We start from the raw sequence: 20714 nt of genomic DNA, 5'->3' as shown, positions 1-20714 counted from the left end.
ACCCCTAATTCGGGGTCCCACCCCCTGTCCCACCCCCTTTCCCACCCCCAAATCGGGGTCCCACCCCCTTCCCCCCCCCAATTGGTTCCCACCCCCTTCCCCCCCCTCCAAATCGGGGTCCCACCCCCTTTCCCCCCCCCCAAATTGGGGTCTCACCCCCTTTTCCCCCCCCAAATCGGGGTCCCACCCCATTCCCCCCCCCCACAAAATGGGGGTCTCACCCCCTTTTCCCCCCCAAATCGGGGTCCCACACCCTTCCCCCCAAAAATGGGGGTCCCCACCCCCTTTCCCCCCCCCAAATTGGGGTCCCACCCCTTCCCCCCCCTCCAAATCGGGGTCCCACCCCCTTTCCCCCCCCCAAATTGGGGTCCCACCCCCTTTTCCCCCCAAAAACCGGGTTCCCACCCCCGTTCCCCCCCCCCAAATCGGGGTCCCACCCCTGTGACCCCCAACCCGGGGTCCCCCCTCACCTCCAGGCTGCAGTTGGGGGGCGCGGGGGGGGGGGCGCCCCCTCCCCAGCCCGAGCTCCCCCTGGCTGAGGGACTTGGCCACCTGCAGCACCGAGCAGGAGGCGTCCCGGGCCGGGGGGGGCCCCCCCCCGAAACTGGGGACCCCCCGGGGTTTGGGGGAGCCCCCCTGAGGAGGAGCCGGGGGGGGGACCCCCAGGAGGGAGGAGCCCCAGGGAGGAGGAGGAGGAGGACGGGGGGGCGCCCCCAGAAGGTGGGAGACCCCCCAGAGCGGGGGGACCCCCAAAAGTGGGGGGGGTCATGGGGGTGGGAGGACCACCCAGACTGGGGGGACCCCCAAGATTGGGGAGCCCCGTGGCTGTGGGGGGACCCCCGAAAGTGGGGAGCCCCCCAAGGCTGGGGGGGCCCATGGATGTGGGGGGACCCCCAAGACTGGGGGGGCCCCCGAGGTTGGGGAGCCCCATGGATGTGGGGGGACCCCCGAAAGCGGGGGGGCTCACGGATGTGGGGGAGCCCATGGAGGCGGGGGGACCCCCAAAAGCGGGGGGGCTGACGGATGTGGGGGAGCCCATGGACGTGGGGAGCCCCCCAAGAGCTGGGGGACCCCAAGGTTGGGGGGTCCCAGGGATGGGGGTGACCCCGCAGACAGGGTTCCCCCCTGCTTTTGGGGGCCCCCCCCGGGGCTGTGGGGGGTCCCCCCGGCCCCTCGGTACGGGGCTGCGGTTTTGGGGGGGCCCCCTCGGCGCACGGCGGTGCGGGGGGGGGGGCAGCGGTTTTTGGGGTCCTCGCTTTGGGGGGGGGCCCGGGCAGCGGGGGGGGCGGGAAGGCCGGGGGGGGCAGGTTTGGGGGGGCCGCGTCCTCGTCCGAGGAGCTTTCGGGGTCCCGGGGAAGCGGGGGGCGCGGGGGGAAAAGGGGGGGGTCGGCGAGAAGTTGGGGGGCTCGGGGGGGGGCGGGAGCTGCGGGACCCCCCTCCAGCACGAAGTACGCGGGGTTGGTGAAGCTGCTCGGCTGCGGCTCCGGGGCCTCCGGCCTCGAGCTGGGGGGGGCAAAACGGGGTGAGGGGGGGCCCCCCAAAAAATTTGGGGGGGTCCCAAACCGTCCCAGTGCCCCCCAGTTCTCCCAGGGCCCCCCCATCCCTGTATCCCCCATCCCAGTGCCCCCCAAGTCCCTGCCCCCTGCTCCATCTCAGCCTCCAGCTTCGAGCTGGGGGGGGGAAAAACGGGGTGAGGGGGAGGGACCCCAAAAATCTAGAGGGGGTCCCAGGCCGTCCCAGTGCCCCCCAGTTCTCCCAGTGTCCCCAATCCCAGCCCCTCCCCAATCCCAGTGTCCCCCCCAATCCCAGTGTCTCCCCCAATCCCAGCCCCCCCAATCCCAGTTTCCCCCCCAATCCCAGCCCCCCAATCCCAGTGTCCCCCCAATCCCAGCCCCCCCAATCCCAGCGTCCCCTCAATCCCAGCCCCCCAATCCCAGCCCCCCCACTCCCAGCGTCCCCTCAATCCCAGTGTCCCCCAATCCCAGCCCCCTCAATCCCAGTATCCCCAATCCCAGTGTCCCCCCCAATCCCAGTGTCCCCAATCCCAGTGTCCCCCCAATCCCAATGTCTCCCCAATCCCAGCCCCCCCAATCCCAGTGTCCCCCCCCAATCCCAGCCCCCCCAATCCAGTATCCCCCCCCAATCCCAGCCCCCCCCATCCCAGCCCCCCCAATCCCAGTATCCCCAATCCCAGCCCCCCCAGTCCCAGCCCCCCCCAATCCCAGTATCCCCCCTCCAATCCCAGTTTCTCCCCCCCAATCCCAGTTCCCCCCCCACCTTTTCGGGGTCCCCTCGTCCCTGGGGAGGGGGTCGGCGCCGGGCACTTTGCGTCCCACGGACCTGGGGGGGGAGGGGGACCCCAAAAATGGGGGGAGGGAACCCCAGGATCAGCCTGGGAATGGGCTGGGAACCCGGGATCGGGCTGGGAACCCCGGAATCGGACTGGGAACCCCAGAATCAGACTGGGAACCCTGGAATCGGACTGGGAACCCCAGAATCAGACTGGGAACCCCGAGATTGGACTGGGAACCCAGAATCAGACTGGGAACCCCGGAATCGGACTGGGAACCCCAGAATCAGACTGGGAACCCCGGGATTGGACTGGGAACTCTGGAATTAGACTGAGAACCCCGAGATTGGACTGGGAACCCCAGAATCAGACTGGGAACCCTGGGATTGGGCTGGGAACCCCGGGATCGGGGTGAGCCCCCCAGGATTGGGCTGGGAACCTGGATTGAGCTGGGAACGTCGGGATTGAACTGGGACCCCCAAGACCGAGGTGAGACCCCAGGGACTGGGCTGGGAACCCCAGGATCAGACTGGAACCCCAGGATTAGGGCGAGACCCTCGGGATTGGGCTGGGAACCCCGGAATTGGAGTCAGAGCCCCGGGATTGGGGTGGGAACCCCGGGATTGGGTGGGAAGACCGGGATGGGGCTGGGAACCCAGGATTAGGGTGGGAACCCTGGGATTAGGGTGGGGACCCCCGGGATTAGTATGGGAACCCCGGGATTAGGGTGGGAAGACCGGGATGGGGTTGGGAACCCCGGGATTAGGGTGGGAACATTGGGATTGGGCTGGGAACCCCAGAATCAGGCTGGGAACCCTGGAATTGGGCTGGGAACCCCGGGATCGGACTGGGAACCCCGGAATCAGACTGGGAACACTGGGACCGGGGCGAGACCCCCCAGGATCAGGCTGGGAACCCCAGGATAGGGCGAGACCCTCGGGATTGGGCTGGGAACCCCGGAATTGGAGTCAGAGCCCCGGGATGGGTCTGGGAACCCCAGGATTAGGTGGGAACCCCGGATTAGGGTGGGAAAGCCGGGATTAGGGGCTGGGTACCTGCTTCCATCGGGGGGGCTCGGGGTGCCGGGGGCCCCACTTTGGCTTTTCCAGCCGCAGCCTCATCCTGGTCGACCCCGGATCCACTCTGAGGGGGGACGGGGGGCGCTGAGCCGGGGGGCCCCGTCCCCCCTAATCCCTGGGATCCCGTGTGCCCATAATCCCAGGGATTCCACGTCCCCATAATTCCAAGGGATCCCATGTCCCCCCTAATCCTGAGGGATTCCATGTCCCCCCTAATCCCAGGGATTCCATGTCCCCCCTAATCTCGAGGGATCCTGTGTCCCCCCCAATCCCAGGGATCCCGCGTCCCCATAATCCAGAGGGATCACATGTCCCCCCTAATCCAAGGGATCCGGTGCCCCCCTAATCCCAGGGATCATGTGTCCCCGTTAATCCCAGGGATTCCATGTCCCCCAAATCCCGAGGAATCCCATGTCCCCCCAAATCCTGAGAGATCCTGTGTCCCCATAATCCAAGGGATCCCACGTCCCCCTAATCCCAGGGATCCCATGTCCCCCCCGATCCCAGGGATTCTGTGTCCCCCCAATCCCAGGGATCCCGTGCCCCCATAATTCCTGGGACTCCATGTCCCCCCCAATCCTGAGGGTTCCCGTGTCCCCCCCAATCTCTGGGATACTGTATCCCCCCAATCCCAGGGATCCTGTGTCTCCATAATCCCAGGGATCCTGTGTTCCCCCTAATCCCGAGGAATCCCATGACCCCATAATCCCGAGGGATCCCACGTCCTCATAATCCCGAGGGATCCCACGTCCCCATAATCCAGAGGAATCCCATGTCCCCATAATCCCGAGGGACCCCACGTCCCCATAATCCAGAGGAATCCCATGTCCCCATAATCCCGAGGGGTCCCACGTCCCCATAATCCAGAGGAATCCCATGTCCCCATAATCCTGAGGGGCTCCCGTGTCCCCCTGATCCCGAGGGATCCCACGTCCCCATAATCCCGAGGGATCCCGCGTCTCCATAATCCCAATGGACCCCACGTCCCCCTAATCCCGAGGGCTCCCACGTCCCCATAATCCCGAGGGCCCCCGTGTCCCCATAATCCCGAGGGATCCCACGTCCCCATAATCCCGAGGGCTCCCACGTCCCCATAATCCCGAGGGCTCCCACGTCCCCATAATCCCGAGGGACCCCACGTCCCCATAATCCCGAGGGCCCCCGTGTCCCCATAATCCCGAGGGCTCCCACGTCCCCATAATCCCGAGGGATCCCACGTCCCCATAATCCCAGGGCTCCCACGTCCCCATAATCCCGAGGGCTCCCACGTCCCCATAATCCCGAGGGCCCCCGTGTCCCCATAATCCCGAGGGCTCCCACGTCCCCATAATCCCGAGGGCTCCCACGTCCCCATAATCCCGAGGGATCCCGTGTCCCCATAATCCCGAGGGATCCCACGTCCCCATAATCCCGAGGGACCCCACGTCCCCATAATCCCGAGGGCCCCCGTGTCCCCATAATCCCGAGGGCTCCCACGTCCCCATAATCCCGAGGGCTCCCACGTCCCCATAATCCCGAGGGATCCCGTGTACCCATAATCCCAAGGGCTCCCACGTCCCCATAATCCCGAGGGCTCCCACGTCCCCATAATCCCGAGGGCTCCCGTGTCCCCATAATCCCGAGGGCTCCCACGTCCCCATAATCCCGAGGGCTCCCACGTCCCCATAATCCCGAGGGACCCCACGTCCCCATAATCCCGAGGGATCCCACGTCCCCATAATCCCGAGGGATCCCGTGTCCCCATAATCCCGAGGGATCCCACGTCCCCATAATCCCATGGGATTCCATGTCCCCAAAATCCTGAGTAATCCCACGTCCCCCCAATCCCAGGGCTCCCGTGTCTCCATAATCCCGAGGGATCCCACGTCCCCATAATCCCAAGGGCTCCCACGTCCCCATAATCCCGAGGGATCCAATGTCCCCATAATCCCGAGGGCCCCCACGTCCCCATAAGCCCGAGGGCTCCCCTGTCCCCCCGATCCCAGGGCTGCGGCGCCCCCCGCCCCCCGAGCCCCCGGACCGTAGAGGCGCTGGCGGGTGCCGCGGCGCTGGGCGGGGACGCGGACGCGCAGGGAGCCGCGGATGTTGCCCGTCTCCTCGCCGCGGTGCGACAGCGACGTCAGGAAGGGCTGCGGGGTGCAGCCCATCACGGAGCGCAGCGCCACCACACACTCCCCTGCGACAGCACCCGCACCGCGTCGGCCGCGGGGGACGGGGACGGGGAGGGAGAGGGAGAGGGGAGGGAGGGACGGGGAGGGGAGAGGGGAGAGGGATGGGGAGGGGAGAGGGACGGGGAGGGGACAGGAGGGAGGGACGGGGAGGGGAGAGGAGGGGAGGGAGGGGAGGGGAGGGGGGGACGGGAGGGGACGGGAGGGGAGGGGAGGGGAGAGGGGAGAGGGATGGGGAGGGGAGGGGGACGGGGAGGGGAGAGGAGGGAGGGACGGGGAGGGGAGAGGGGAGAGGGAGAGGAGGGACTGATGGGGAAGGGAGAGGAGGGAGCCGCGGGGACGGGAGAGGAGGGAGCCGCGGGGAAGGGAGAGGAGGGAGCGATGGGGAAGGGAGAGGAGGAAGCCGCGGGGAAGGGAGAGGAGGGAGCGATGGGGAAGGGAGAGGAGGAAGCCGCGGGGAAGGGAGAGGAGGGAGCCGCGGGGAAGGGAGAGGAGGAAGCCGCGGGGAAGGGAGAGGAGGGAGCGATGGGGAAGGGAGAGGAGGAAGCCGCGGGGAAGGGAGAGGAGGGAGCGATGGGGAAGGGAGAGGAGGAAGCCGCGGGGAAGGGAGAGGAGGGAGCCGCGGGGAAGGGAGAGGAGGGAGCGATGGGGAAGGGAGAGGAGGGAGCCGCGGGGAAGGGAGAGGAGGGAGCCGCGGGGAAGGGAGAGGAGGGAGCGATGGGGAAGGGAGAGGAGGGAGCCGCGGGGAAGGGAGAGGAGGGAGCCGCGGGGAAGGGAGAGGAGGAAGCCGCGGGGAAGGGAGAGGAGGGAGCGATGGGGAAGGGAGAGGAGGGAGCGATGGGGAAGGGAGAGGAGGAAGCCGCGGGGAAGGGAGAGGAGGGAGCGATGGGGAAGGGAGAGGAGGAAGCCGTGGGGAAGGGAGAGGAGGAAGCGATGGGGAAGGGAGAGGAGGGAGCGATGGGGAAGGGAGAGGAGGGAGCGATGGGGAAGGGAGAGGAGGGAGCCGCGGGGAAGGGAGAGGAGGGAGCCGCGGGGAAGGGAGAGGAGGGAGCCGCGGGGAAGGGAGAGGAGGGAGCGATGGGGAAGGGAGAGGAGGGAGCGATGGGGAAGGGAGAGGAGGGAGCCGCGGGGAAGGGAGAGGAGGAAGCAATGGGGAAGGGAGAGGAGGGAGCCGCGGGGAAGGGAGAGGAGGGAGCCGCGGGGAAGGGAGAGGAGGGAGCCGCGGGGAAGGGAGAGGAGGGAGCGATGGGGAAGGGAGAGGAGGGAGCCGCGGGGAAGGGAGAGGAGGGAGCGATGGGGAAGGGAGAGGAGGAAGCGATGGGGAAGGGAGAGGAGGAAGCTGCGGGGAAGGGAGAGGAGGGAGCGATGGGGAAGGGAGAGGAGGGAGCGATGGGGAAGGGAGAGGAGGGAGCCGCGGGGAAGGGAGAGGAGGGAGCGATGGGGAAGGGAGAGGAGGGAGCCGCGGGGAAGGGAGAGGAGGGAGCCGCGGGGAAGGGAGAGGAGGAAGCGATGGGGAAGGGAGAGGAGGAAGCGATGGGGAAGGGAGAGGAGGGAGCGATGGGGAAGGGAGAGGAGGGAGCCGCGGGGAAGGGAGAGGAGGGAGCCGCGGGGAAGGGAGAGGAGGAAGCCGCGGGGAAGGGAGAGGAGGGAGCGATGGGGAAGGGAGAGGAGGGAGCCGCGGGGAAGGGAGAGGAGGGAGCGATGGGGAAGGGAGAGGAGGGAGCCGCGGGGAAGGGAGAGGAGGAAGCAATGGGGAAGGGAGAGGAGGGAGCGATGGGGAAGGGAGAGGAGGGAGCCGCGGGGAAGGGAGAGGAGGGAGCCGCGGGGAAGGGAGAGGAGGGAGCGATGGGGAAGGGAGAGGAGGGAGCCGCGGGGAAGGGAGAGGAGGGAGCCGCGGGGAAGGGAGAGGAGGGAGCCGCGGGGAAGGGAGAGGAGGGAGCCGCGGGGAAGGGAGAGGAGGAAGCGATGGGGAAGGGAGAGGAGGAAGCCGCGGGGAAGGGAGAGGAGGGAGCGATGGGGAAGGGAGAGGAGGGAGCCGCGGGGAAGGGAGAGGAGGAAGCGATGGGGAAGGGAGAGGAGGGAGCCGCGGGGAAGGGAGAGGAGGGAGCCGCGGGGAAGGGAGAGGAGGGAGCCGCGGGGAAGGGAGAGGAGGGAGCGATGGGGAAGGGAGAGGAGGAAGCCGCGGGGAAGGGAGAGGAGGGAGCCGCGGGGAAGGGAGAGGAGGGAGCGATGGGGAAGGGAGAGGAGGGAGCCGCGGGGAAGGGAGAGGAGGAAGCCGCGGGGAAGGGAGAGGAGGGAGCCGCAGGGAAGGGAGAGGAGGAAGCCGCGGGGAAGGGAGAGGAGGAAGCAATGGGGAAGGGAGAGGAGGGAGCCGCGGGGAAGGGAGAGGAGGAAGCCGCGGGGAAGGGAGAGGAGGAAGCAATGGGGAAGGGAGAGGAGGGAGCGATGGGGAAGGGAGAGGAGGGAGCCGCGGGGAAGGGAGAGGAGGGAGCCGCGGGGAAGGGAGAGGAGGGAGCGATGGGGAAGGGAGAGGAGGGAGCCGCGGGGAAGGGAGAGGAGGGAGCCGCGGGGAAGGGAGAGGAGGGAGCCGCGGGGAAGGGAGAGGAGGGAGCCGCGGGGAAGGGAGAGGAGGGAGCGATGGGGAAGGGAGAGGAGGGAGCCGCGGGGAAGGGAGAGGAGGGAGCGATGGGGAAGGGAGAGGAGGGAGCGATGGGGAAGGGAGAGGAGGGAGCCGCGGGGAAGGGAGAGGAGGAAGCCGCGGGGAAGGGAGAGGAGGGAGCGATGGGGAAGGGAGAGGAGGGAGCCGCGGGGAAGGGAGAGGAGGGAGCCGCGGGGAAGGGAGAGGAGGGAGCCGCGGGGAAGGGAGAGGAGGGAGCCGCGGGGAAGGGAGAGGAGGGAGCCGCGGGGAAGGGAGAGGAGGAAGCTGCGGGGAAGGGAGAGGAGGAAGCCGCGGGGAAGGGAGAGGAGGGAGCCGCGGGGAAGGGAGAGGAGGGAGCCGCAGGGAAGGGAGAGGAGGGAGCGATGGGGAAGGGAGAGGAGGGAGCGATGGGGAAGGGAGAGGAGGGAGCCGCGGGGAAGGGAGAGGAGGAAGCCGCGGGGAAGGGAGAGGAGGAAGCCGCGGGGAAGGGAGCAGCTCCCACCGTAGGACTCGTAGCCGTCGAGGGATTTCACCGTGAGCAGCAGGTGCTGGTCCTGCAGGTACTCGATGTCCGACAGGATGGGCTTGAGCTGCGGGGACCACGAAGGGGTCGGGGGGCACTCCAGGGTCCCCCCTCTCGCTCCAGGGTCCCCCCCCCCCTCGCTCTGGGGTCCCCCCTCTCGCTCCGGAGCCCCCCAGGCCTCTCCTCACCGTCGGCAGCTGCCGGGACGACCACTGCACCTTCAAGAAGTTGATGTTGTCGCTGCTCTGGGTGTCGTTCTCGAAGCTCTTCTTGAATTCTGGATGAAGAGGGGACACGACGAGGAGTTGGTCTCCAAGAGGGACCTCGCGGATCCCTCCCGGCTGCTCCGGCTCCGAACCTTCCAGGCAGGTGGAGTAGAACTCGATGAAGAACTTGGTGCGGCTGGAGGTCTTGACGATGGCTTCGATGCTCTCGAACTCAATGTGGGCTTGGTCCGAGGTCTTGGAGAGCCCTGAGGGATGAGGAGACGCTGAAGGAAAAGCCCTCGGGGACCTCGTGGAGACGAGGAGAAGGGGCTCGGGGGGCTCCGGGGGCGCCGGCACCTTTCTCGGAGACGAATTGGGAGGTGACGCCGACCTCGAAGGAGGCGAAGACGGGAGAGTGGTCGCTGGTGACAATGTCATCAGTGCAGCCTGAGGGACACACGGAGGGGGGACACGGAGGAGATGGGATGGAGATGGGGATGGGGATGGGGATGGGGATGGGGATGGGGACGGGGATGGGGATGGAGATGGGGATGGGGATGGGGATGGGGATGGAGATGGGGATGGGGATGGGGATGGAGATGGAGATGGGGATGGAGATGGAGATGGAGATGGGATGGGGATGGGGATGGGGATGGGGATGGGGATGGGGATGGGGATGGGGATGGGGATGGGGATGGGGATGGGGATGGGGATGGGGATGGGGATGGAGATGGAGATGGAGATGGGGATGGAGATGGAGATGGAGATGGAGATGGGATGGGGATGGGGATGGGGATGGGGATGGGGATGGGGATGGGGATGGAGATGGGGATGGGGATGGGGATGGGGATGGGGATGGGGATGGAGATGGAGATGGAGATGGGGATGGAGATGGAGATGGAGATGGAGATGGGATGGGGATGGGGATGGGGATGGGGATGGGGATGGGGATGGCATGGAGATGGGATGGAAGGAAGGGGTTGGGGGGACACGGAGCTCACCGTAGGAGTTGCAGTTGATGTGAGTCTCCGGGTACGACTTCCAGAGGATTCGATCACACCACGAGGGGACGTTGGTGCGGACCTGGGGGTGGGAGAGGAGGAGGAGGGATGGAGGGATGGAGAAGGGATGGAAGGAGGGATGGAGAAGGGATGGAGAAGGGATGGAGAAGGGATGGAAGGAGGGATGGAGAAGGGATGGAGAAGGGATGGAAGGAGGGATGGAGAAGGGATGGAGAAGGGATGGATGGAGGGATGGAGAAGGGATGGAAAGAGGGAGAAGGGTAGAAGGAGCTCGGGATGGGGGGAAGGAGCTCGGGACGGGGTCAAGGAGCTCAGGATGGGGTCAAGGAGCTCGGGACGGGGTTGTCCCACCCACCCCCGTGGGTTTCTGCTTGTGCCACACGTAGGTGTCCCTGGAGCCCCTCTCGTAGCGGTAGGTGGGGGGGAAGGTGATCTCCTCCTCTCCTGCTCCAAGAGCCCCGGGGTGAGGAGAAGGCCCGAGGTCGGGGTCCTCTCCCCCCGCGGGGCCCCCCGACGGCCTCACCGAAGTGCAGGAAGATCTTGTGCTTCTCCTTCTCCAGGTTGAGCTGGTCGACCCTGAGCAGCGGCTCCAGCTCCTTGCGGCTGATGTAGTTGAGGATCTCCTGGTGGGACAGAAAGGGGGACGGGGACGCTGAGTCCCAGCTACGAGCCTCGGAGAACCTGGTGGAGACCAGCTACCAACCCATTTCCACCACCCCAGGGCCTGAGGAGCTTCTGAACCATCAGAACTGGAGCCTCTAAAGCCTTTGAGAACCTTGTAGACACCAACCATCAACACATCTCCTCACTCCAGGGCTTGAGGAGCTTCTGAACCATCAGAACTGGAGCCTCTAAAGCCTTTGAGAACCTGGTAGACACCAACCACCAACCCATCTCCTCACTCCAGGGCCTGGGGAGCTTCTGAACCATCAGAACTGGAGCCTCTACAGCCTTTGAGAACCTGGTGGAGACCAACTATCAACCCATCTCCACCACCTCAGGGTCTGAGGAGCTTCTGAATCAGAACTGGAGCCTCTAAAGCCTTTGAGAATCTTGTAGACACCAACCATCACCCATCTCCACCACCCCAGGGCCTGAGGAGCTCCTGAACCATCAGACCTGGAGCATCCAAAGTCTTTGAGAACCTGATGGAGACCAACTATCAACCCATCTCCACACCCCAGGGCCTGAGGAGCTCCTGAACCATCAGAACTGGAGCCTCTAAAGCCTTTGAGAACCTGGTAGACACCAACTATCAACCCATCTCCTCAGCCCAGGGCCTGGGGAGCTTCTGAACCATCAGAACTGGAGCCTCTAAAGCCTCTGAGAACCTGGTAGACACCAACCATCAACCCATCTCCTCACTCCAGGGCCTGAGGAGCTCCTGAACCATCAGACCTGGAGCATCCAAAGTCTTTGAGAACCTGATGGAGACCAACTATCAACCCATCTCCACCACCCCAGGGCCTGAGGAGCTCCTGAACCATCAGAACTGGAGCCTCTAAAGCCTCTGAGAACCTGGTAGAGACCAACCATCAACCCATCTCCTCAGCCCAGGGCCTGAGGAGCTTCTGAACCATCAGAACTGGAGCCTCTAAAGCCTCTGAGAACCTGGTGGACATCAACCACCAACCCATTTCCACACCCCAGGGCCTGAGGAGCTCCTGAACCCCCCAGGTCCCACCTGGACGTCCATGTCGAGGCGGTAGTTGAGGTCCCCGAACCAGAAGAGGTGGGTGAAGCGCAGGGAGATGTCGAAGGAGCTGAGCTGCTTGTCCCCGAGCGCCAGCAGCCGCAGGATGTCCAGGTAGTTCTGGTTCCTCCTGGAGGGGACGAGGAGGAGGACGAGGTGGTGGTGGCCCCGGGGGCCCCGTCGGGAGCCCGAGGGGGAGGTCCCGGCGCTCACCGCGGGGTCTTCTCGCCGCCCGACGTCAGGTGGCAGTTGACGAAGCCCAAGGACGTCCCGTTGAAGAGGAAGGAGACGCCCACCGCGCCCTTGTTCCCTGCCGGACCGAGACGCCGCGTGCCTCGCACGGGGACCGGGACCTCCTGGGGTCCTCCAGCCCTTCCTGGTGCCACCAACGGGGACCTGGGACCTCCTGGGGTCCTCCAACCCCTCCTGGTGCCACCAACAGGGACTGGGACCTCCTGGGGTCCTCCAACCCCTCCTGGTGCCACCAACGGGGACCTGGGACCTCCTGGTGTTCTCCAACCCCTCCTGGTGTCCCCCAGCCCCTCCTGGTGTCCTCCAACCCCTCCAGGTGTCCTCCAACCCTTCCTGGTGTCCTCCAATCCCTCCTGGTGCCACCAACGGGGACCTGGGACCTCCTGGTGTCCTCCAACCCTTCCTGGTGTCCTCCAACCCCTCCTGGGGTCCTCCAACCCCTCCTGGGGTCCCTCAACCCCTCCTGGTGCCACCAATGGGGACCTGGGACCTCCTGGTGTCCTCCAACCCTTCCTGGTGTCCTCCAGCTCCTCCTGGTGTCCCCCAACCCCTCCTGGTGCCACCAACAGGGACTTGGGACCTCCTGGGGTCCTCCAACCCTTCCTGGGGTCCCTCAACTCCTCCTGGTGTCCCCCAATCCCTTGTCGTGCCACCTACAAGGACCTGGGACCTCTTGGCATCCTCCAACCTCTCCTGGTGTCCTCCAACCCATCCTCGTGCCTCGCACGGGGACCTCGGACCTCCTGGGGTCCTCCAACCCCTCCAGGTGCCACCAACGGGGACTGGGACCTCCTGGGGTCCTCCAACCCCTCCAGGTGCCACCAACGGGGACCTGGGACCTCCTGGTGTCCTCCAACCCCTCCAGGTGCCACCAACGGGGACTGGGACCTCCTGGGGTCCTCCAGCCCCTCCTGGTGCCACCAACAGGGACCTGGGACCTCCTGATGTTCTCCAACCCCTCCCAGCATCCTCCAACCCCTCCAGGTGCCACCAATGGGGACCTGGGACCTCCTAGTGTCCTCCAACCCCCTCCTCATCTCTCACAAGGGGACCAGGACCTCCTGGTGTCCTCCAACCCCTCATGGGGTCCTCCAACCCCTCCTGGTGCCACCAATGGGGACCTGGGACGTCCTGGGGTCCCCCAACCCCTCCAGGTGTCCCCCAACCCCTCCTGGGGTCCTTCAACCCCTCCAGGTGTCCCCCAGCCCCTCCAGGTGTCCTCCAACCCTTCCTGGTGTTCTCCAACCCCTCCTGGTGCCACCAATGGCGACCTGGGACCTCCTGGGGTCCTCCAGGCCCCTCCAGGTGTCCCCCAACCCCTCCAGGTGTCCCCCGTCCCCCCGGGTGGGCTGCGCGGGGCGCCGTGTCGGTACCGAGGGTGTTTGCGATGCCGGTTTTGACGCTGGAGGTGCTGACGTGGCTGATGCGCGTCTCGTGCTCGGGTTTCACCAGCACGACCACCTTGATGTTCCACAGCGAGTGCACGGCCACCTGCGGGGCCACCGCGTCACCCCCGCCACCCGCCCAAAGCCACCAAAAACCACCCGAAACCACCAAAACCACCAAAAAACCCACCAAAACCACCAAAAAACCCACCAAAACCCACCCAAAGCCACCAAAAATTGCCCCCAAACCACCCAAACCTACCCAAAACCACTAAAAAACCATGAAAACCCACCAAAAATTGCCCCAAACCCACCCAAAACCATCAAAACCCACCAAAAAACACCAAAAAACCCATCAAAACCCACCCAAAGCCACCAAAAATTGCCCCAAAGCCACCAAAAACCATCAAAACCCACCAAAACAACCACCAAAACCCACCCAAACCCACCCAAAACCACCAAAAACCCCATCAAAACCCACCCAAAGCCACCAAAAATTGCCCAAAACCACCAAAAACCAACCCAAACTGCCCTAAAACCACCCAAAAACACCAAAATTGACCCCAAAATTGACCCCAAAATAGCAAAACCAGCCCTAAAACCAGCAAAACCCACCAAAATCCAGCAAAAAACACCCCAAAACCCACCTAAAAACCCAAGAAAACCCAACAAAATCCAACAAACCCCACCCCAAAATCACCAAAACCCACCAAAACCCACCCAAAGCCACCAAAAACTGCCCCAAACCCACCCCAAAGCACCCAAAACCGCCCCCAAAACCTCCCAAACCCACCAAAAATTGCCCCAAACCCACCCAAAACCACCAAAAAACCCATCAAAACCCACCCAAAGCCACCAAAAACCATCAAAAACCACCAAAACCCACCCAAACCCACCCAAAACCACCAAAAACCCCATCAAAACCCACCCAAAGCCACCAAAAATTGCCCAAAGCCACCAAAAACCAACCCAAACTGCCCTAAAACCACCCAAAACCACCAAAATTGACCCCAAAATTGACCCCAAAATAGCAAAACCAGCCCTAAAACCAGCAAAACCCACCAAAATCCAGCAAAAAACACCCCAAAACCCACCTAAAAACCCAAGAAAACCCAACAAAATCCAACAAACCCCACCCCAAAACCACCAAAACCCACCAAAACCCACCCAAAGCCACCAAAAATTGCCCCAAAGCACCCAAAACCGCCCCCAAAACCTCCCAAACCACCAAAAATTGCTTCAAACCCACCCAAAACCGATGCAAAAGCACCCAAAACCTCCAAAAACCTCCAGAAACCGCCCCCGAACCACCAGAAAACACTAAAAAAACCAGCAAAACCCACCCGAAACAGCCAAAACCCACCAGAACCCACCCAAAAGCACCAAATCCCACCCCAAAACAACCCAAAGGCACCAAAAATCACCCCCAAACCCACCGAAAACAACCCAAAACCACTGAAAAACCACAAAAATCCCTGCAAAACCACCAAAAAACCACAGAAAACCACCAAAATCCACCCACAAATCCACTGAAAACCACCCAAAACCCACTGAAAACCACCCAAAACAAGTAAAACGACCCAAAACCCCAAGAAAAACGCCCCCAAACCACCAAAAAACGCCCCCAAATGACCCCAAAGCCACAAAAAAACACCGAAAACCACCCCAAAGCCGTCCCAAAACAACCCAAAACACCCAAACCCACCAAAACCCCCCTAAAAACATCAAAAACTGCCCCAAAACTAATGAAAACCCCCCAAAAAAACAACGAAAACCACCAAAACCCACCCCAAAACGAGCAAAAAACAACCAAAACTTCCCTGAAGCCTCCAAAAATTGCCACGAACCCACCCAAAACTACTCAAACCAGCCCTAAAACCACCAAAAATCACCAAAATCCACCCTAAACTGCCCCAATTCCACCAAAAAACCACCCCAAAACCACTCAAAACCACCAAAACCACCAAAAAACCACCAAACCCCACCCAAAGCCACCGAAAATTGCCCCAAATCTACCCAAAACCACCAAAAAAACCAAAAAAAATTCAAAACCCACCCAAGCCCACAAAAAAACCCACCAAAAAATCCACCAAAACTCACCCAAAGCCACCAAAAACTGCCCCAAAACCACCAAAAACCACCAAAACCACCCAAAACCACGAAAAAAAATCAAATAAACCACCCAAGGCCACCAAAAATTGCCCCAAGCCCACCCAAAACCACCAAAAAATCCACCAAACCCCACCCAAAACCACCAAAAAACACCCCAAGCTGCCCTAAAACCACCCAAAACCACCAAAACCCACCCAAAATTGACCCCCAAAAGCAAAACCAGCCCTAAAAACAGCAAAACCCACCAAAACCCAGCAAAAAACACCCTGAAAACCCACAAAAACCCACCAAAACCCAAGAAAACCCACCAAAACCCACCCCAAAACCACCCCAAAATCACCCAAAACGGCCCAAATCACCCCAAAACCTCCCAAAACCACCAAAAACGGCCCCAAAACCACCAAAAAAACGCCCCGGAACCATCCAAAGCCACCGAAAGCCACCAAAAACCGCCAAGACCGACCCCAAATCACCCGAAACTGCCCCAAAAACGCCACCAGGAGCTCCTTGCGCCCCCCAGAACCACCTCAAACCATCTCGAGAGGAGCTTCCAAAGCTTCTGAGCTCCCAGTAGGACACCAACCATCACCCCATCTCCACCAGGAGCTCCTCGCGCCCCCCAAAACCACCTCAAACCATCAAAAATGGAGCATCTACAGCTTCTGAGACCCTGGTGGCCACCAACCATCTCCCCATCTCCACCCCAGAGACCCAAAACCACCTCAGACCATCTCGAGAGGAGCTTCCAAAGCTTCTGAGCTCCTGCTGGACACCAACCATCTCCCCATCTCCACCAGGAGCTCCTCGCGCCCCCCAGAACCACCTCAAACCATCTCGAGAGGAGCTTCCAAAGCTTCTGAGCTCTTGCTGGACACCAACCATCTCCCCATCTCCACCAGGAGCTCCTCGCGCCCCCCAGAACCACCTCAAACCATCTCGAGAGGAGCTTCCAAAGCTTCTGAGCTCTTGCTGGACACCAACCATCTCCCCATCTCCACCAGGAGCTCCTCGCGCCCCCAAAACCACCTCAAACCATCTCGAGAGGAGCTTCCAAAGCTTCTGAGCTCTTGCTGGACACCAACCATCTCCCCATCTCCACCAGGAGCTCCTTGCGCCCCCCAAAACCACCTCAAACCATCTCGAGAGGAGCTTCCAAAGCTTCTGAGCTCCTGCTGGACACCAACCATCTCCCCATCTCCACCAGGAGGTCCTTGCGCCCCCAAAACCACCTCAAACCATCTCGAGAGGAGCTTCCAAAGCTTCTGAGCTCCTGCTGGACACCAACCATCTCCCCATCTCCACCAGGAGGTCCTTGCGCCCCCAAAACCACCTCAAACCATCAAAAATGGAGCATCTACAGCTTCTGAAACCCTGGTGGCCACCAACCATCTCTCCATCTCCACCAGGAGCTCCTCGCGCCCCCCAGAACCACCTCAAACCATCAAAAATGGAGCATCTACAGCTCCTGAGACCCTGGTGGCCACCAACCATCTCCCCATCTCCACCCCAGAGACCCAGAACCACCTCAAAGCATCTCGAGAGGAGCCCCCAAAGCTCCTGCCCCGCTCTGGTGGCCCCCGTGGCCTCGTACCGGGCGGTAGTCGAGGTCGGAGAAGTCCTTGAGGGCGGCGCGCAGGAAGTCCACCCACTCCTTGTCCCCCAGCGAGTTCTCCTGGGAGCCGAAGACGTAGATGTCGTGGGGGATGGCGACCGTGGCCTCGTCCAGCGTCTTGCCCAGCCCCTTGGAGGTGAACCAGGAGGAGACGTTCTTGGGAGGTGGGACGCCGCCTGGAGGACAACGGGAGGAGGAGGAGGGTGAGGCAGGAGCCCAGGGGAGGGTGGTGGCATCTCCGGAGGGTTCCCTCACCCATGTTCCAGGTGCCGATGAAGATGGAGATCATGTCGGGCTCGTCCTGCTGGGAGTGTTTGTTCTTCATCAGCTGCAGGAGCTGGCAGAAGGCTTCGCGCTTCTAGGAGGAGAAGACAACGCGGGGGGCACAAAGTCCATCCGGGGTCCTCAAGGCCACCGCAGCGCCCCACAGTCCAGCCCAGGTCCCCAACGTCCATCCCAAGTGCCCCCCACGTCTCCAAAGTCCATCCCAGGTCCTCAATGTCCACCCCAGGTCCTCAAAGTCCTTTCCGGGTCCCCTCCCAGGTCCCCAAAGTCCATCCCAGGTCCTCAATGTCCACCCCAGGTCCCCTAAGTCCTTCCCAGGTCCCCAAAGTCCATCCCAGGTCCCCAAAGTCCATCCCAGGTCCTCAATGTCCATCCCAGGTCCCCTAAGTCCTTCCCAGGTCCCCAACGTCCATCCCTGGTCCCCAACATCCATCCCAGGTCCCCCCCCCAGGTCCTCCATGTCCATCCCAGATCCCCAAAGTCCATCCCATGTCCCCAGAGTCCATCCCAGGTCCCCCCCCAGGTCCCCAAAGTCCATCCCAGGTCCCCAAAGTCCTTCCCTGGTCCCCAGTGTCCTTCCCTGGTCCCCAGTGTCCATCCCAGGTCCCCCCCAGGTCCCCAACGTCCACCCCAGGTCCATAAAGTCCATTCTAGGTCCCCCCCAGGTCCCCAGAGTCCATCCCAGGTCCCCAACGTCCACTCTAGGTCCCCAGTGTCCATCCCAGGTCCCCAGCGTCCCCCCCAGGTCCCCAGAGTCCATCCCAGGTCCCCTCCCAGGTCCCCAGCGTCCACTCTAGGTCCCCAGAGTCCATCCCAGGTCCCCAACATCCATCCCACGTCCCCAGCGTCCATCCCAGGTCCCCAGAGTCCATCCCAGGTCCCGTCCCACGTCCCCAGCGTCCATCCCAGGTCCCCAGAGTCCATCCCAGGTCCCCTCCCAGGTCCCCAGTGTCCATCCCAGGTCCCCAACGTCCACTCTAGGTCCCCAGCGTCCACCCCAGGTCCCCAGCGTCCATCCCAGGTCCCCAACGTCCACTCTAGGTCCCCACCGTCCACCCCAGGTCCCCAACGTCCATCCCAGGTCCCCAACGTCCACTCTAGGTCCCCAGTGTCCATCCCAGGTCCCCAGCGTCCCCCCCAGGTCCCCAGAGTCCATCCCAGGTCCCCTCCCAGGTCCCCAGCGTCCACTCTAGGTCCCCAGAGTCCATCCCAGGTCCCCAACATCCATCCCACGTCCCCAGCGTCCATCCCAGGTCCCCAGAGTCCATCCCAGGTCCCGTCCCACGTCCCCAGCGTCCATCCCAGGTCCCCAGAGTCCATCCCAGGTCCCCTCCCAGGTCCCCAGTGTCCATCCCAGGTCCCCAACGTCCATCCCAGGTCCCCAACGTCCACTCTAGGTCCCCACCGTCCACCCCAGGTCCCCAACGTCCATCCCAGGTCCCCAACGTCCACTCTAGGTCCCCAGTGTCCATCCCAGGTCCCCAGCGTCCCCCCCAGGTCCCCAGAGTCCATCCCAGGTCCCCTCCCAGGTCCCCAGCGTCCACTCTAGGTCCCCAGAGTCCATCCCAGGTCCCCAACATCCATCCCACGTCCCCAGCGTCCATCCCAGGTCCCCAGAGTCCATCCCAGGTCCCCTCCCACGTCCCCAGCGTCCATCCCAGGTCCCCAGAGTCCATCCCAGGTCCCCTCCCAGGTCCCCAGTGTCCATCCCAGGTCCCCAACGTCCATCCCAGGTCCCCAGTGTCCATCCCAGGTCCCCAACGTCCATCCCAGGTCCCCAACGTCCACTCTAGGTCCCCAGCGTCCATCCCAGGTCCCCAACGTCCATCCCAGGTCCCCAGCGTCCCCCCCACGTCCCCAACGTCCATCCCAGGTCCCCTCCCAGGTCCCCAGTGTCCCCCCCGTGTCCCCGGTCCCCACGCGGGCGCTGACGAAGACGAAGTCCTTGCGTTGGGTTTTGTCCTTGTCCTTCTCGAAGACGACGGCCAGTTTGTTGGGGACCCGCTGGGACTTGATCAGCTGCCGGACTGGGGGGGAACTGGTGCCACTGGGGGCACTGGGGGGGGAACTGGGGGGGCTGGGGGTACTGGGAGGGGGGAACTGGGGGGGCTGGGGGCACTGGGGGGGCTGGGGGTACTGGGAGGGGGGAACTGGGGGGGCTGGGGGCACTGGGAGGGGCACTGGGGGGGCTGGGGGCACTGGGAGGGGGAACTGGGGGGGCTGGGGGTACTGGGAGGGGGAACTGGGGGGGCTGGGGGAACTGGGAGGGGAACTGGGGGGGCTGGGGGTACTGGGAGGGGGGAACTGGGGGGACTGGGGGAACTGGGAGGGGGGAACTGGGGGGACTGGGGGAACTGGGAGGGGGGACTGGGGGGGCTGGGGGCACTGGGAGGGGGAACTGGGGGGGCTGGGGGTACTGGGAGGGGAACTGGGGGGGCTGGGGGTACTGGGAGGGGGAACTGGGGGGGCTGGGGGTACTGGGAGGGGAACTGGGGGGGCTGGGGGAACTGGGAGGGGGAACTGGGGGGGCTGGGGGCACTGGGAGGGGGACTGGGGGGACTGGGGGCACTGGGAGGGGGACTGGGGGGACTGGGGGCACTGGGAGGGGGACTGGGGGGACTGGGGGCACTGGGAGGGGGACTGGGGGGGCTGGGGGCACTGGGAGGGGGACTGGGGGGACTGGGGGCACTGGGAGGGGGACTGGGGGGACTGGGGGCACTGGGAGGGGGACTGGGGGGGCTGGGGGTACTGGGAGGGGAACTGGGGGGGCTGGGGGAACTGGGAGGGGGAACTGGGGGGGCTGGGGACACTGGGAGGGGGACTGGGGGGACTGGGGGCACTGGGAGGGGGACTGGGGGGACTGGGGGCACTGGGAGGGGGGAACTGGGGGGACTGGGGGCACTGGGAGGGGAACTGGGGGGACTGGGGGCACTGGGAGGGGGGAACTGGGGGGGCTGGGGGCACTGGGAGGGGGAACTGGGGGGGCTGGGGGAACTGGGGGGCTGGGGGCACTGGGAGGGGGAACTGGGGGGGCTGGGGGAACTGGGAGGGGGAACTGGGGGGGCTGGGGGAACTGGGAGGGGGAACTGGGGGGACTGGGGGCACTGGGAGGGGAACTGGGGGGGCTGGGGGCACTGGGAGGGGGAACTGGGGGGGCTGGGGGCACTGGGAGGGGGGAACTGGGGGGGCTGGGGGCACTGGGAGGGGGGAACTGGGGGGGCTGGGGACACTGGGAGGGGGACTGGGGGGGCTGGGGGGTACTGGGAGGGGAACTGGGGGGGCTGGGGGAACTGGGAGGGGAACTGGGGGGGCTGGGGGAACTGGGAGGGGGGAACTGGGGGGGCTGGGGGAATGGGAGGGGGAACTGGGGGGGCTGGGGGCACTGGGAGGGGGGAACTGGGGGGGCTGGGGGAACTGGGAGGGGGGAACTGGGGGGACTGGGGGTACTG

At 64.2% G+C, this 20714-nt stretch overlaps 1 protein-coding gene across 1 annotated transcript in view; it reads right to left on the bottom strand.

Annotated features, from left to right (window-relative positions):
* Positions 1 to 20714, bottom strand: part of INPPL1 (inositol polyphosphate phosphatase like 1) — a 42972-nt gene that overhangs the window by 7054 nt on the left and 15204 nt on the right. The window contains 18 exon segments of the mRNA XM_069881642.1: positions 471 to 1503; positions 2278 to 2340; positions 3346 to 3424; positions 3426 to 3433; positions 5390 to 5545; positions 8678 to 8765; positions 8887 to 8975; positions 9057 to 9170; positions 9262 to 9351; positions 9906 to 9987; positions 10282 to 10370; positions 10450 to 10549; positions 11611 to 11749; positions 11833 to 11929; positions 13245 to 13362; positions 16960 to 17156; positions 17236 to 17338; positions 19186 to 19292. Of these exon segments, the coding sequence (XP_069737743.1) occupies positions 471 to 1503; positions 2278 to 2340; positions 3346 to 3424; positions 3426 to 3433; positions 5390 to 5545; positions 8678 to 8765; positions 8887 to 8975; positions 9057 to 9170; positions 9262 to 9351; positions 9906 to 9987; positions 10282 to 10370; positions 10450 to 10549; positions 11611 to 11749; positions 11833 to 11929; positions 13245 to 13362; positions 16960 to 17156; positions 17236 to 17338; positions 19186 to 19292 (2752 nt within the window).

Source organism: Phaenicophaeus curvirostris, unplaced genomic scaffold, assembly GCF_032191515.1.
Source record: "Phaenicophaeus curvirostris isolate KB17595 unplaced genomic scaffold, BPBGC_Pcur_1.0 scaffold_59, whole genome shotgun sequence".
Classification (NCBI taxonomy): domain Eukaryota; kingdom Metazoa; phylum Chordata; class Aves; order Cuculiformes; family Cuculidae; genus Phaenicophaeus; species Phaenicophaeus curvirostris.
Note: the sequence above shows the minus strand (reverse complement) of the source record. Positions and strands in the feature narration are given on the sequence as shown.